Below are 17,466 nucleotides of genomic sequence, written 5' to 3' on the forward strand. Positions count from 1 at the left end.
AGTCTGTCACGTCTGTAACATGTGAACCTGCTTTCATCTGTGAAGAACACAGGGCGCCATTGGTGAATTTGCCAATCTTGGTGTTTTCTGGCAAATGCCCAACGTCCTGCAAGCACAACCTCCACCTATGGCTGTCGGGCTCTCATACCATCATCATGGAGTCAGTTTCTGACCGTTTGAGTGGACACACAAATATTTGTGGCCTGCTGGAGGTCATTTTGCAGGGCTCTGACAGTGCTCCTCCTTGCACAAAGGCAGAGATAGCGGTCCTACTACAGGGTTGTTGCCCTCCTATGGCCTCCTTCACGTCTCCTGATGTACCGGCCTGTCTCCTGGTAGCGCCTCGATGCTCTGGACACTACCCTGCAGACACAGCAAATCTTCTTGCCACAGCTTGATGTGCGATCCTGGATGAGGTGCACTACCTGAGCCACTTGTGTGGGTTGTAGACTTTGTCTCATGCTACCACCAGAGTGAAAGCATCGACAGCATTTAAAAGTGATAAAAACATCAGCCAGGAAGCGTAGGAACTGAGAAGTGGTCTGTGGTCACCACCTGCAGAACAACTCCTTTATTGGGTGTCTTGCTAATTGCTTATAAATTCAACCTGTTGTCTGTTCCTTTTGCACAACAGCATGTGATAATGATTGTCAATCAGTGTTGCTTCCTGAGTGGACAGTGTGATTTCACAGGAGTGTGATTGACTTGGAGTTACATTTTGTTGTTTAAGTGTTCCCTTTATGTTTTTTGAGCAGTGTATATACACATACACACACACACACATATATATGTTTATATATATATATATATATATATATATATATATATATATATATATACATGCACACAATATACACAAACATTTGGCTACATTATTCTTTTAAAGTTTTATACACTTCAATGTAGAAAATAGTAATTGAGCACTCACCACGGTAGTTGGATTTTGGCTACATTATTCTTTTATTTATACACTTCAGTGTAGAAAATAGTAATGGAGCACTCACCACGGTAGTTGGATTTTGGCTACATTATTCTTTTATTTATACACTTCAGTGTAGAAAATAGTAATGGAGCACTCACCACGGTAGTTGGATTTTAACTACCTTTGTTCCATAAAGAAAACTCTTCTTACAGACAACTCATGTGCAAGGGAGTTGCAGGGCAATGTCTAGCAGGAGCATATCAATTGGGCAACAGTAGCTGTTACACGCTAGGAAGTGTTTCTTCAGGCCCTTAGTCCCTCCGAACGCTCAAGTGATACACTCCTAGGCTCTGCCTTGCAACTCCCTTGCACATGAGGTGTCTATAACAAGTGTTTTCCTTATGGAATCAAACCCATTGAAATCGATCTGCTATGGTGAGTGCTCTATTACCATTTTCTACACAGAACCAAAATGAGCTTTTAACTTCAGGTATAGAAATAGTAAATCCTGCTTGTCTAAGCGCTTACTAACACATTATTCCTATAAAGATGTCTACCAGTCATTTGATCAAAAACAGTAGGCATTCAAAGACTTAAAGTGTACCATACTAGCTGCATACTTCAAGGTTCAAAATCTCAGCAGAGCTCTAGTGTCCTCACAGACTCTCTGGGGGAGATTTATCAAAACCTGTGCAGAGGAAGAGGGGGGGGGGGGAGTTGCCCATGGCAACCAATCAGATTCCTTCTTTCATTTTTTTAAGAGACCTGTGAAAAATTAAAGAAGCATTCTGACTGGTCCACTCTTCCTCTACACAAGTTTTGATAAACCTCCCCCTCTGTGGACTGAGCTACACTTTTTTTGTATGCCCATTAATAATCAACCTCAGCACCTGTGCTGACTCCTTGGCTGGCCAGGATGGGAATGACAGGAATAGAATAATAGGTAAGGTCACATGTGCTGTATTTTGCTGCACTCCGAAAATCTGTCCCTTCAAAGATCGGCATCCATCTTCAGTGAATTGCTGGAGGCGGGCCCACCGCCTCATTATAAATATTCATTGTCGTGGGTCATGTGAGCGCTGTACAGACTGAGCGCACACGTGACCCAAAACAATGAATATTCAAATTGAACCGGCAGGCCCTCCTTCAGCGCGCTATTCACTGAGGTTGGATGCCGATCTTCGGAGGGACAGATCTCCGGAGTGCTGGTATGTATTAAACGCATTTACCCTGTATCTGTCTCCTGTTTACCCACACTATAACATAGTGGTCTTCTTTACTAGCGGTGCCGGACATACATATCTTGTGTTTGGACTCACTATAACATATATGTATATATCTGTATTGGGTTTAGTGTGGGTGAACAGATGACCGTTTTCCTTTAAGGAGGTGATAAATGAATGGTGAGGATGCAACCATTTATTAATGACCAATGGAAAAATGCATGATAGTGTACTCGGCATTTTACATACTAAAAGGGCTACATGACTGACTGAGAATGCAGCAGTACAACTAGCAGCACAGAATATTTTAGGGGAAGACTGTGCTGGTCTTGTTGGAGACAGTAACCTGTTAAATTTTAATGTTGTTGTGCTTTTGTTTCAGCGACTCATTATGTGTGGGTACGAGGGACCAAATCCCACAGAAGCCTACTGCTGGACACCTATAACCGAGGGGTATGATACAATTGTAATTGCTCCTGATGGATTTAATCCTCTATATTATATCCCTCCTCTTCTAACTTACCTAAGCTGTGCATCAGTGGCATACAAATTGCTGCCAGCTAAACATGGGGTAAGAACATTTTCTGTTTATTTTTATTGTACTTTTGATATATTTTTTGTCATTTCGTCTTTTTTTGCCATGCAATTTTTTTTTATTTTAGTTGCTTCTAGTTTAGAATCTTCCTGTCCTTGTTGACTTTCTGCTGATCATATAATGGACTTTTGATACAATTCTGAAATAGAGCTACAGCATAAAGGAAAGGCAGAGAAAAAGCCTTAGTCTTTGAGAAGACATGATAGATTGCATTTGGGGAGACAAGCCAGCAGTGGCCTTGACTGGGCACCTAGTGTTGGAGGTTTGAATGGGACTCTGTTTGCTCACTCCACAGCAAAGGTGTTGGAAAAGGTGAGGGTAGGGGACAAGTCCTTGATCCACTGCTTCACAAATACTCCCAAATATTTTCCCTTGACTTGCTCTGGGAGACAAACTACCCTGATGTTATGACTGCATAGTCCGTTCTCCAAATCAACTCCATTGCCTTTCCAGAGGATGGCACCCTTCTTCAGTGCAGCCATGGCTTTATGAAGGGGAGTTACCATTCTTCAACAGTTTTGGGGTTCACCACATGGTGCACTCAGTCTTGGGGGTTTGGAATATCTTACCTGAGGAGACTGATATCAATCTTGCAGCATTGATTGCAGCTAGAATTTGGTCAGGGACATCCTTGAGTGTGGGTTTCTTGTCTGCTGCAGAGGAACCAAGCAAGGGTTCTATGAATCCATTCACATCTGCATCGTGGATTTTGTGTGAGGTTAAAGTGCCTGAGTCATCTTGAGTTTACGAACATGCAAAGCCTGTAGTTTCTCTTCTGCCTTATGACCCCTAGTTGAGCTCATGTCAGAGAAACTAGATCGATGTCTGTTCCATGATGTTGGGTTAGGATTAAGGGGTCCAGGATACCACCAGAATGGGCAAATATGTTAAGCTCCAGCAGTGTTAGTTCGCTTCAGCATCTAAGACGCCCCTCTAAACTGAAGTCTCTACGCTTAGATAAGCCCAACTAAAGCTCAGCTAAAGGCAGTCTTTTTATTGGGAAACTTCGGAACAATCGGTCTCGGCTGTTGTCAGTAAGGTAAAGGAGATCTGTCATACTGAAAAACATATCCCCTATCTGCAAGAGAGCCATTCAGCCATCTTTGACTCTCCCATAGAGATATATAGGGAGGGCATGTGTGGGGGTCGTGACGCTGCTTTCCCAGGAAGAGCCGAGGCCCTGTACAGGAGATTGCGGGGTTCCCAGTGGTTTGACCCCCGCGATCTAAAACTTATCCTGCGGATAAGGAGTTGGCTCCCTTCAATTTTAGCTTTGCGTCAGTAGGAGGTATAAACAGGTATAGTTTATCAAGAACTGCCACCTCTTTTCCATTTGTCACAAAAAGAACAGTGCATGACAGAGTTGAAAATGGCTGGTAACAGGGGCAACAGTTCCATCCAGGCTGTTATGTTCACCTCCTGCTGAATGATATTTCTGTCATGCCACTTTCAATCATAGGATTCCTTTTTGGTGATATACAGATACAGGGTTCAGATATGGTTAAACAAATCCGTTCCAGGATTTGACAAATATTCAAGAAAAATGTCAATCAAAGCAAGAAGGATATAAAAAGACAGTCATCTCCATATGGGTCTACTCACATCTTAATATTAATTGCTACTGAAGAAGGGGAGCCCCCCGAAATGTATTTAGCCATACCCAAACCCTGTATATACATACCATCAAAAAGGAAGCCACCGTTGACTCCCCCCCCTGCCCGCAAGCATCATACATCCACCAGCCAGACAGCGTCTGTGCCAGTCAGCAGGAGCACAGGGGAGAGCAGTGGCAGCTGTGTACCAGATAATCTGCATAGTAGAAAGTAATGTAAGGAAGTACTATTCAATACTTTACAGCAATTACTGTGGTACAGAGCAATCCTATCTAAGCGCAATGTGGCTATCTTGGAGCTAATTACAGAGTATCTTCTGTAAACATTGTATCATTTACCTTGATAAACTGATAATTTTTCGTAGAACTTATAGCTGTACACACATATACAGAGCCTTTGTATCCAGGTCCCTAATGACTTCATAACCTGCACTTTACTGCTTCAAGTACATCTTGACCCCTTCAGAAGATCCAGTTATTTCAATTAAAGGTGGCAGATTGTTGTATTTGTATATTTTTTTTATATTGGTTTTATATGAATACAAGTTTTAATTACCGGTATTGATCCTATTATTTCCATGCTATATCCACTGCAAGGGCCTTGCATTGGATTTTAAATGCAGACTAACTATAAATTAACTGGTTACACAGTCTTATACTGGCTGTTGATATCTGATTACTAACAATTCATAGTATACTACTTAAAGCGTCCCTGTCATATCCCACAAAAAAATAAACTGTTATGTTAGTTACTCAGTACCTAATCCTGTTCATGTACATGTATTTTTTATGTCTCAAACATCCATATTTCACTAATAAATAGCATATTATAGCTGCTCTCTTTATATTCTCCTTAGAGGAAGGGAGGTGTCGCTCTCTGGTCTGCACTGTGCATGGCTCAGCATTCTCCCTCACTCTGCTGACTCGCTGCTCTCGGGAGCACAAGCCTAGCAGCCCTGCTCTTTAACCATTTCCTGTCTCATTTTATGCTGTACACACTGACACACATACAGACACACACACAATGATTATTGGAGATTGCCTGTACTCTACTACCAAAGACCATATGGTGAGTGTATAACTTAAGCATACATTTTCTACATGTTCCTATGCCATCCCTTGGCAGTCCTGTAATGCTGGGACTTGTATTTTTGGAATAGTGGGAGGTACAGTGTTTGGATAGCTATTTTTTTTTTCACAGCAGGGTTGTCTTCAGCTGTGTGCCTACAGCTTTTGCAAAACTACAACTCCCAGCATGGTTATATACCCTTTGACTGTCCAGGCATGCTTGGAGTTGTAGTTTTAAACTCTGTGTTACAGCAGTGTTGCTGCAAGCTGTGTTCCTCCTGCAGCCTTGTCCATCATCCATCTCTTGTCCATGACACTTGGACAAGTCAATGCTGCTGTGGGACTCATCAGTGTCCCAGGAGGTATTGGGGTCGCCTAGTGGTGGGATTTTTAAATACAGTTTTCTTAATAAAATGTGAATATTTTTGAAGTGAAGTGAAGTAGTATTTTAGAAAAACTATAATAAAAAAATATATTACAAAAAAATTGAAACAACAATGGAAAATCAAAAGCCTTAACCTTGGATATTATTCCAAAAGGTTTAAAGGGGTATTCCTGGCAAAAAACCTTTTATCCCCTATCGAGAAGATGGGGGATAAGATGTCTGATCGCGGGGGGGCCTGCCGCTGGGACCCCCCATGATCTCCCTGCAGCAGCCCACATTCTATGCGTAGCTGTGTCTGCAGTTTCAGAAACCACCGGGCTTCCGAGATTGGGGCGTGACGTCACTCCACAACCCCTCCATTCATGTCTATGGGAGGGGGCGCTGCGGCCGTTAGGCCCCCTCCCATAGAAATGAATGGAGGGGGCGTGGCGTGACGTCCCCATCTCGGAAGCCCGGCGGTTTCCGAAACTACAGACGCAGCTACGCATAGAATGTGGGCTGCTGCAGGGAGATCGCGGGGGGTCCCAGCGGCAGGTCCCCCGCGATCAGACATCTTATCCCCTATCCTTTCGATAAGATGTTTTTGCCCGGAATACCCCTTTAATAATACATAAAACTCCAGCAGGATACTTAAATAGCTAAGAATTTAATAGCTCATTAAGAGAACAGTCAAGAAATAGCTCATTAAGAGAACAGTCAATAATTCTTATGCAACTGATAATAGAAAGGAGACAACAACTATTAAATAAGCACAACAAAAATATAAAAACAATAAAAGAGGAATTTGTTAAATATGAGAAAAATGGCAATTACTCCAAATATCAAGAATTACTCTGTAACAAACTAGATAAACTTGAATGAGACATAATCCAAAGAAAATCCAGACAGACATCCCCACAGGAAATCTCTGTAGATCTCCAATTAGAACAAAACTCAACCCCCTCATAGAACACACAGAAAACGTAATCCTGAATATAATATACTAACATTACAGATACACACCCCTTTCAAAGCCCCAAGGTTCCCCAGACCAAATATTCCCTAAAATCAACACATAGAAAGAAAGGAGTTCACAAAATTCTGCTTAAATTTAAAATGTTTACCTTTATTGAAGACAATTCATAAAAAATGAAGGCAGCAGTCTCAACACCCGATGAATGAGGGACACAGTGATTTGGCTGGGCAACTAAACAAGAGAGCTTGGGTTTTTTGTTTTTGTGTACATTTGGGAGCACTCACATAATTTCAGTATTAATGCACCTTTAACATGAGGGGATTAAGTGTATATCATTACTAGTAACCCCATATACTTATTAGGCTACTGCACTACGCTATGTCACAATGCTACATATATACCTTCAGAGCGTGAACAATCTCACTTACTCTATTCTAAAGTGCATGCCTAGGGAGTGCAAATAACGCTACCTAATAGTAAAGTGCATGAAGAAAATGATCAAGGGGCTGTTGAAAAAGGTTACGAAATGGCATTGGGGTACAGAGCAGCGGCAATATGGGTAAGCACTAGACACTTTATCATTTTCTTCATGCATTTTACTATTAGGCAGGGCTGTGGAGTCGGTAGATAAATGTTCCGACTCCACAGTTTTTTTGTACTTCCGACCCCGACTCCCCTGTATTAATATGCAAATGTATTTATAAACACAGTTGAATCCAAGAAGCTGTTCCACCAAGTTCTTCTAAGCGCTTCTAGCAGAGAGAGGTAGTTGGGCAGAAGCTGCTGCCTTTTTTTATGTGCTGATCTGCTGCTGAAGATAGGGCAGTGGGAGGATCCAGGAAGGGGCATTTATTATAAAACATGATTTCCCTAGTAGAATCCCATAGTCATGTTTAACCCCTTAACGACGCAGGACGTATATTTACGTCCTGCGCCGGCTCCCGCGATATGAAGGGGGATCGCGCCGCGATCCCGCATCATATCGCGTGGGTCCCGGCGCTAATCAACGGCCGGGACCCGCGGCTAATACCACACATCGCCGATCGCGGCGATGTGTGGTATTAACCCTTTAGAAGCGGCGGTCAAAGCTGACCGCCGCTTCTAAAGTGAAACTGAAAGTATCCCGGCTGCTCAGTCGGGATGTTCGGGACCGCCGCGGTGAAATCGCGGCGTCCCGAACAGCTGATCGGACACCGGGAGGGCTCTTACCTGCCTCCTCGGTGTCCGATCGACGAATGACTGCTCCGTGCCTGAGATCCAGGCAGGAGCAGTCAAGCGCCGATAATGCTGATCACAGGCGTGTTAATACACGCCTGTGATCAGGATGAGAGATCAGTGTGTGCAGTGTTATAGGTCCCTATGGGACCTATAACACTGCAAAAAAAAAGTAAAAAAAAAGTGTTAATAAAGGTCATTTAACCCCTTCCCTAATAAAAGTTTGAATCACCCCCCTTTTCCCATAAAAAAAATAAAACAGTGTAAAAAAAAAAAAAATAAATAAACATATGTGGTATCGCCGCGTGCGTAAATGTCCGAACTATAAAAATATATCATTAATTAAGCCGTACGGTCAATGGCGTACGCGCAAAAAAATTCAAAAGTCCAAAAAAGCGTATTTTGGTAACTTTTTATAACATTAAAAAATGAATAAAAAGTGATCAAAAAGTCAGATCAAAACAAAAATCATACCGATAAAAACTTCAGATCACGGCGCAAAAAATGAGTCCTCATACTGCCCCGTACGTGGAAAAATAAAAAAGTTATAGGGGTCAGAAGATGACATTTTTAAACGTATAAATTTTCCTGCATGTAGTTATGATTTTTTCCAGAAGTGCGACAAAATCAAACCTATATAAGTAGGGTATCATTTTAATCGTATGGACCTACAGAATAAAGATAAGGTGTCATTTTTACCGAAATATGCACTGCGTAGAAACGGATGCCCCCAATAGTTACAAAATGGCGTTTTTTTTTCGATTTTGTCGCACAATGATTTTTTTTTCCGTTTCGCCGTGCATTTTTGGGTAAAATGACTGTCACTGCAAAGTAGAATTGGCGACGCAAAAAATAAGCCATAATATGGATTTTTAGGTGGAAAATTGAAAGTGTTATGATTTTTAAAAGGTAAGGAGGAAAAAACGAAAGTGCAAAAACGGAAAAACCCTGAGTCCTTAAGGGGTTAAAGGGGTACTCTGGTGGAATTTTTTTTTTTTTTTTTTTTTTTAAATCAACTGGTGCCAGAAAGTTAAACACATTTGTAAATTAAAATTAATGGAATTTACAGCATCGGTGCAGTGATAGATATAAAAGCAGCTATGATACCACTGGGTGGGTCCCTGATTTTCCACCCCAAATGTTGGATAAACTTATAAATATAGAGGTTGTGTATCAGCGCTAATGGGGATATATACCATGAATATAACTTACTTGACTATGAAGAATAGGTTCATATGAAGCATGTGAAAGACCGTGTTCACTAAAAGAAAAAGGACGTATGTCGTGATTTATCTTAATATTAATACAATGCCAGTAGATCCTCATGCTGGTTTCATTTAAGGAACATGACCCAAATCGCATTTTTCATCAACAAAGAATAATGTGGACAGCATACATGAAAACAAGCGTATTGTACAGATGGAGACAGAATTTCATATAAATAGCCCTGAGCCTGCAATACCAACGATCTTTAAGAAAGGAAAGCGGACTTTCCGAAACGTGTCAGATCCCACAACCTTTTTGGCCCTAGGCCGTTGCAGTAAGTGATGTCACTTAGCAAATTGAGGGCTTCGGCTCAGTATCACCATACCACGGTAGCCAGCCAGTGAGACACTTCCGGCTGGAGGAGTACTCCCGGCGTTCGGCTCCTGGTTATACACCCTGGACTACACCGAACATAGGAACATCAGCGTACCCCCTGGAGGAACAAGGAAAGGAGCTAGCTGAACCCGGAGGTACAAAGAACTTTTTGGGAGTTATGCTTATATTACTTTCACTCTGTGGAAACATGAGTGCAGTAACATATTGACAGTTGCTGCAGACTATTAGGGACACTTATCAATGTTTGCTTATGTATTCCTGTTTTTTAGTACTTTTTTCTTAACTTTTTTTTTGCTTATATTTGACTTATTTATCAACTGGTTTCAGCCTGTTGATAATTTTCTTTCACATAAGCAATTTCTTCTTTTTTACTTTGGTAGTAGCTTTTTCTGCTCCATGTTTGAGCTGGAGTAAATTTTGTAAATGTTTAAAACCCTTTTTTGCGCAGTTGCGACAGTCGCAGTTAATAAATACCTGACTACCCGTAGTCCATTTTAAAATTATCACTTCGTAGTTAAGTTTTTGAAAACTTGCTTTTCTTGCTTTCCAGTCAAAATGTTGCACGAAAAATTGCGTAGTCGCAGGTGCAACAATTTTGCGACATTTTTAGTAAAGAAAAACTAACTAAATCGCTTGATAAATGCCTGTCCATAATCCTATCATCACCGTACACACCAGTAACTACAACTGACGTGGAGCTAAATTTCAAGTTGATACTTAGTACTCCTTTGGTATAGACTACATCAGATACAGTGGCTGTCCTGTTGCACGGACATAACTAGTGGATTTATAGTCTACTCTATTCCGGACACATTTGCTATGTGTTTAGTTACATCCTTGTGGTTTACACTAGGTCTGTGAGTATCTACTGGCATTGTATTAATATTAAGATAAATCACGACATATGTCCTTTTTCTTTTAGTGAACACGGTCTTTCACATGCTTCATATGAACCTATTCTTCATAATCAAGTAAGTTATATTCATGGTATATATCCCCATTAGCGCTGATACACAACCTCTATATTTATAGATTTGTAAATTACTTCTATTAAAAAATCTTAATCCTTCCAGTGCTCATCAGCTGCTGAATACTACAGAGGAAATACTTTTCTTTTTGCAACACAGAGCTCTCTTCTGAATCTCGAGCACAGTGCTCTCTGCTGACATCTCTGTCCATTTTAAGAACTGTCCAGAGTAGGAGAAAATCCCCATAGCAAACACATGCTGCTCTGGACAGTTTCTAAAATGGACAGAGATGTCAGCAGAGAACACTGTGCTCGTGATGTCAGCAGAGAGCTCTGTGTTCCAAAAAGAAATGCATTTCCTCTGTAGTATTCAGAAGCTAATAAGTACTGGAAGGATTACGATTTTTTAATAGAAGTAATTTACTAATCTGTTTAACTTTCTGGCACCAGTTGATTTAAAAAAATAAAAAATAAATAAATTTCCACCGGAGTACCCCTTTAACCCCTTAAGGACCGGAGGTTTTTCCGTTTTTGCATTTTTGTTTTTTGCTCCTTGCCTTTAAAAAATCATAACTCTTTCAAATTTACACCTAAAAATCCATATGATGGCTTATTTTTTGCGCCACCAATTCTACTTTGTAATGACGTCAGTCATTTTGCCCAAAAATCTATGGTGAAGCGGGAAAAAAAATCATTGTGCGACAAAATTGAAGAAAAAACGCTGTTTTGTAACTTTTGGGGGCTTCCGTTTCTACGTAGTACATTTTTCGGTAAAAATGACACCTGATATGTATTCTGTAGGTCCATACGATTAAAATGATACCCTACATATATAGGTTTGATTTTGTCGGACTTCTGGAAAAAATCATAACTACATGCAGGAAAATTAATACGTTTAAAATTGTCATATTCTGACCCCTATAACTTTTTTATTTTTCCGTGTATGGGGCGGTATGAGGGCTCATTTTTTGCGCCGTGATCTGAAGTTTTTAACGGTACCATTTTTGCATTGATAGGACTTATTGATCACTTTTTATTCATTTTTAAATTATATAAAAAGTGACCAAAAATGCACTATTTTGGACTTTGGAATTTTTTTGCGCGCACGCCATTGACCGATTATAAAAATTAATGATATATTTTTATAATTCGGACATTTCCGCACGCGGTGATACCACATATGTTTATTTTTATTTTTATTTACACTGTGTTTTTTTTTTTATTGGAAAAGGGGGGTGATTCAAACTTTTAATAGGGGAGGAGTTAAATGATCTTTATTCACTTTTTTTTTTCACTTTTTTTTTGCAGTGTTATAGGTCCCATAGGGACCTATAACACTGCACACACTGATCTTCTATGTTGATCACTGGTTTCTCATAAGAAACCAGTGATCAACGATTCTGCCGGATGACTGCTCATGCCTGGATCTCAGGCACTGAGCAGTCATTCGGCGATCGGACAGCGAGGAGGCAGGAAGGGGCCCTCCCGCTGTCCTGTCAGCTGTTCGGGATGCCGGGATTAGCCGCGGCTATCCCGAACAGCCCGACTGAGCTAGCCGGGAACTTTCACTTTCACTTTTAGCCGCGCGGCTCAGCTTTGAGCGCGCGGCTAAAGGGTTAATAGCGCGCGGCGCCGCGATCGGCGCTGCGCGCTATTAGAGGCGGGTCCCGGCTTCACTATGACGCCGGGCCCGCCATGATATGACGCGGGGTTACTGTGTAACCCCGCGTTATATCAGAAGAGCAGGACCAAGGACGTACCGGTACGTCCTTGGTCCTTAAGGGTTTAAGCTAACAATCAGAATTTACAAGTTTTTATAGACTTAGCTGAATGGCAGCAGTTTTTCCAATGGTTTACAGCTTCAGTCTTGAACTATTGACCCTCCATTCCCTTCACATATACAAGTCTCTATTCCTGCAAAAAAAACATATTTCCTTAACCCCTTATCAGTGAGAGGCTAGGTTACCCATGGGTTCCCTGTAACAGCAGAACACAACACTATGGAAAGTATTAGTATTGCCGCTCCTAATTGTGCGTTTCGTGCCATATAATGAAGCACATGAAAAGCTTCTTCACGGTCACTTAACGTGTTTGTTTTGCGGTTACGTGAGGCACTGCGTGCATTGGTCTTTATTCTTACAGTATAGAACTCATTAATAATAACTCTTTGTGAATTGGGACATTTAAACTAGCTTTTTTTTTTTTTTTTTTTTTTTTTTTTTTTATTCCAATCAAAATTTAGTAGGAGTCGGTGCATTGTTTGCCGACTCCGACTCCAGGTACCCAAAATTTCGTCTGACTCCACAGCCCTGCTATTAGGTAGCATTATTTGCTCTCCCTAGGCATGCACTTTAGAATAGAGTGAGATTGTTCACACTTTGAAGGTATATATGCAGTAGCCTAATAAGTATATGAGGTTACTAGTAATGATTTACACTTAATCCCCTCATGTTAAAGGTGCATTAACCCCTTAAGGACTCAGCGTTTTTCCTCCTTACCTTTAAAAAATCATAACCCTTTAAATTTTGCACCTAAAAATCCATATGATGGCTTATTTTTTGTGCCACCAATTCTACTTTGTAATGACATCAGTCATTTTACCCAAAAATCTACGGCAAAATGAGGGGAAAAAATCATTGTCCGACAAAATTGAAGAAAAAACGCAATTTTGTAACTTTTGGGGGCTTCAGTTTCTTTTATTAATCAGACTGTTTGATCGTTTTTTATTCATTTTTTCATGTTATAAAAAGTAACCAAAAATACGCTATTTTGGACTTTTTTTTGAATTTTTTTGCGTGCACGCCATTGACCATGTGGTTTAATTAACAATATATTTTTATAATTCGGACATTTACACACGCGGCGATACCACATGTTTATTTTTATTTACACTTTTTTTTTTCTTTTTAAATGGGAAAAGGGGGTTGATTCAAACTTTTATTAGGGAAGGGGTTAAATGATCTTTATTCATTATTTTTTTCCACTTCTTTTTTTTTTTTTTTGCAGTGTTATAGCCCCCTCTAGTGGCTATAAAACTGCATGCCCTGATCTCTTACATTGTTCAATGGTTTCTCATAGGAAACTGTTGATGAATGATTATGCCGCTTGACCTCATGGATCTCAGGCAATGAGCAGTCATTCGGCGATCGGACACCAGGAGGCATGGTAGAAGACCCTACTCATGTCTTACAGCTGTTCGGGATGCCGCGTTTTCGCCGCGGCGATCCTGAATAGACACCTGAGCTAACTGGCAACATTTTACTTTCACTTTAGACACAGCGTTCAACTTTGAACGCCGCGTCTAAAGGGTTAATAGCGCGCGGCACCGCGATCAGTGCCGCGCACTATTAGCTATGGGTCCCGGCCGTTGTTAGAGGCCAGGCCCAACCTGCTATGACGCTATGGCCCCACGTTATAGAACGGGAGCGGACTCAGGACTTACAGGTACACACTTAGTCCTTAAGATGTCAATTCAAAGCATGTTGAGACTGTCCAGACATGCTGGGAGTTGTAGTTCGGCAACATCTGGCCCTTCAGATGTTGCCAAACTACAACTCCCAGCATGCCTGGGCAGTCTGGGCATGCTTGGAGTTGGTCTTGCAACATCTGGAGGGCTACAATTTGGGGACCCTTAAACAGTGGTCTCCAAATTGTTCTCCTCCAGTTGTTGTATAACTACAACTCCCAACATGCCCTTCGGCTGTCTGGGCATGCTGGGAGTTGTAGTATTGCAACAACTGGAGGCACACTGGTTGGGAAACATTGTCTGTTTCCTAACTCAGTGTTTCCCAACCCGTGTGCCTCCTGCTGTTCCAAAACTATAACTCCCAGACCATGCATGCTGGGAGTTGTAGATTTGCAACAGCTGGAGGCAAATGGGTTGGGAAGCACTGAGTTAGGAAACAGACAGTGGTGCGGAAACACTTCGGTAGTCTGTTCCTTACTCAGTGTTTCCAAATCCCAACCAGTGTGTCTCTAGCTGTTGCATAACTACAACTCCCAGCATGCACGGTCTGTCAGTGCATGCTGGGAGTTGTAGTATTGCCCCCCCCCCCCCCTACAGGAATGTACTGTACTGGGTACATTCACATTGGTGGAGGTTTACAGAAAGTTTACTGCTTCAAGTTTGAGATGCAGCAAATTTTCTGTTGTAGCAGGAAACTCACAGTAAACCCCCGCCCGTGTGAAGTACCCTAAAAACAATACACTACACTACCCCTAAATAAAGAGTAAAACATTACATATATGCAACAGCTGGAGGCACCCTGGGGAAAACTGACGTACAGTATTTTTGGTGGAGGAGGCAAGTGAAACGCTTGCATCCAGGTACATCCCTAATTTAGGCCTCAAATGTGCATGGCACTCTCTCACTTCAGAGCCCTGTCTTATTTCAAAGCAACAGTTTAGGGCCACATATGGGGTATCTACACATTGCGCTACACATTTTGGGGGGCTTTTACCCCTTATTTAAAGGTAAAGTATGGGTCTACACCAGCCTGTTAGTGTAAAAAAAATTACAATTTTTACACTTACATGCTGGTGTTGCCCCATACTTTTCATTTTCATAAGAGGTAAAAGGAAATAACCCACAAAATTTGTAACACAATTTCTCTCAAATACGGAAATACCCCATATGTGGGCGTAAAGTGCTCTGTGGGCGCACAACAAGGCTCAGGAGTGAGAGCGCACTATGTGCATTTGAAGCCAGGTGATTGCACAGGGGTGGCTGCTGGTTACAGCGGTTCTGACATATACTGTAGCTCTCCAGATGTTGCAAAACTGCAAATCCCAGCATGCTGGGAGTTGTAGTTGCGATCCCTCCAGCTGTTACATAACTACATCTCCCAGCATGCCCTTTGGCGATCAGTACATGCTGGGAGTTGTAGTTTTGCAACAGCTGGAGGCACACTCCTTGGAAAATAATGAGTTAGATAACAGAACCTAACTGAAGGTTTTCCAACCAGTGTGCCTCCAGCTGTTGCAAAAGTACAACTCCCAGCATGCATGGTCTGTCAGTACTTGCTGGGAGTTGTAGTTTTGAAACAGCTGGAGGTTACATTCAAACGGGCAGGTATACAGTAAGTTTCCTGCTTCAAACTCCTAGCAGGGAAGTCACTGTAAACCTCTGCCAGTGTGAATGTACCCTAAAAACACTACACTACACGAACACATAATAAAGGGTAAAACTCTACATATACACCCCCTTACACTGCCCCCCCCCCCCCCCCAATAAAAAGCGTATTGTACGGCAGTGTTTCCAAAACGGAGCCGCCAGCTGTTGCAAAACAACAACTCTCAGCATTTCCGGACAGCCACCAACTGTCCAGGCATGCTGGGAGTTTAGCAACAGCTGGAGGCACCCTGTTTGGGAATTACTGGCGTAGAATACCCCTATGTCCACCCCTGTGCAATCCCTAATTTAGTCCTCAAATGCTCATGATGCGCTCTCACTTCAGAGCCCTGTCATATTTCAAGGAAACAGTTTAGGGCCACATATGGGGTATTTCCGTACTCGGGGGAAATTACACTACAAATTTTGGGGGGCTTTTTCTCCTTTTACCCCTTATGAAAAGGAAAAGTTGGGGTCTACACCAGCCAGTTAGTGTAACAAAATTTTTTTTTAATATTTTACACTAACATGCAGGTGTTGCCCTTTACTTTTTATTTTCACAAGAGGTAAAAGGAAAAAAAAGACCCCCAAAACGGAACGCAATTTGTAACGCAATTTCTCCTGAGTACGGAAATACCTCATATGTGGGCGTAAAATGCTCTGCGGGCACACAACAAGGCTCAGGAGTGAGAGCGCACTATGTACATTTGAGGCCTAAATTGGTGATTTGCACAGGGGTGGCTGATTTTACAGCAATTCTGACAAACGCAAAAAAATACTCACGTGACCCCATTTTGGAAACTACACCCCTCACTGAATGTAACAAGGGGCATAGTGAGCCTTAACACCCCACAGGTGTTTGATAAATTTTCGTTAAAGCTGGATTTTTTTTCACTGAAATGCTGGTGTTTCCCTAAATTTTTAATTTTCACAAGGGAAAAATAGGAAAAAAGCCCCCCAATATTTGTAACCCCATATGTGGATGTAAAGTGCTCTGCGGGTGAACTACAATGCTCAGAAGAGAAGGAGCACCATTGGAATTTTGAAGAGAAAATGTGTCTGGAATTGAAGGCCACATGTGTTTACAAAGCCCCCATAGTGCCAGAACAATGGACCCCCCCCAACATGTGACCCCATTTTGGAAACTACACCCCTCATGTAATAAGGGGTACAGTGAGCATTTACACCCCACAGGTGTCTGACAGATTTTTGGAACATTGGTCCGTGAAAATGAAAAATGTAATTTTTCATTTGCTTAGCCCACTGTTCTAAAGATCTGTCAAATGCCAGTGGGGTGTAAATGCTCACTGCACCCCTTATTAAATTCTGAGAGGGGTGTAGTTTCCAAAATGGGGTCACATGTGGGGGGGGGGGGGTCCACTGTTCTGGCATCACGAGGGCATTTGTAAACGCACATGGCCCCTGACTTCCATTCCAAACAAATTCACTCTTCAAAAGCTCAATGGAGCTCCTCCTCTTCTGAGCATTGTAGTTCGCCCGCAGAGCACTTGACATCCACACCTGGGATACTCCCATACCAATTTTGGGGATAATATTCTCCTATTACCCCTTGTAAAAAATGTAAAATTTGGCGAAAACCCAGCATTTTAGTGAAAAATTTTTTTTTTCATTTACACATCCAAATTTAACAAAAAGTTGTGAAATACCTGTGAGGTGTTAAGGCTCACTGTACCCCTTGTTACGTTCCTTGAGGGGTGTAGTTTCCAAAATAGTATGCCATGTGGGTATTTTTGCTGTTCTGGCAACATAGGGGCTTCCTAAATGCGACATGCCCCCCAAATCCATTTCAGC

At 41.7% G+C, this 17,466-nt stretch overlaps 1 protein-coding gene across 9 annotated transcripts in view; it reads left to right on the forward strand.

Annotated features, from left to right (window-relative positions):
- The window catches only part of TDRD12 (tudor domain containing 12), a 276,574-nt gene that overhangs the window by 142,274 nt on the left and 116,834 nt on the right, over positions 1-17,466 (forward strand). For all 9 annotated transcript variants that reach the window (XM_056525738.1, XM_056525737.1, XM_056525743.1 and 6 more), the window contains one exon: positions 2,528-2,716. In XM_056525738.1, the coding sequence (XP_056381713.1) occupies positions 2,528-2,716 (189 nt within the window). The remainder of the gene's footprint in view (positions 1-2,527; positions 2,717-17,466) is intronic.

This window comes from Hyla sarda, chromosome 6, assembly GCF_029499605.1.
Source record: "Hyla sarda isolate aHylSar1 chromosome 6, aHylSar1.hap1, whole genome shotgun sequence".
In the NCBI taxonomy this organism is placed as follows: domain Eukaryota; kingdom Metazoa; phylum Chordata; class Amphibia; order Anura; family Hylidae; genus Hyla; species Hyla sarda.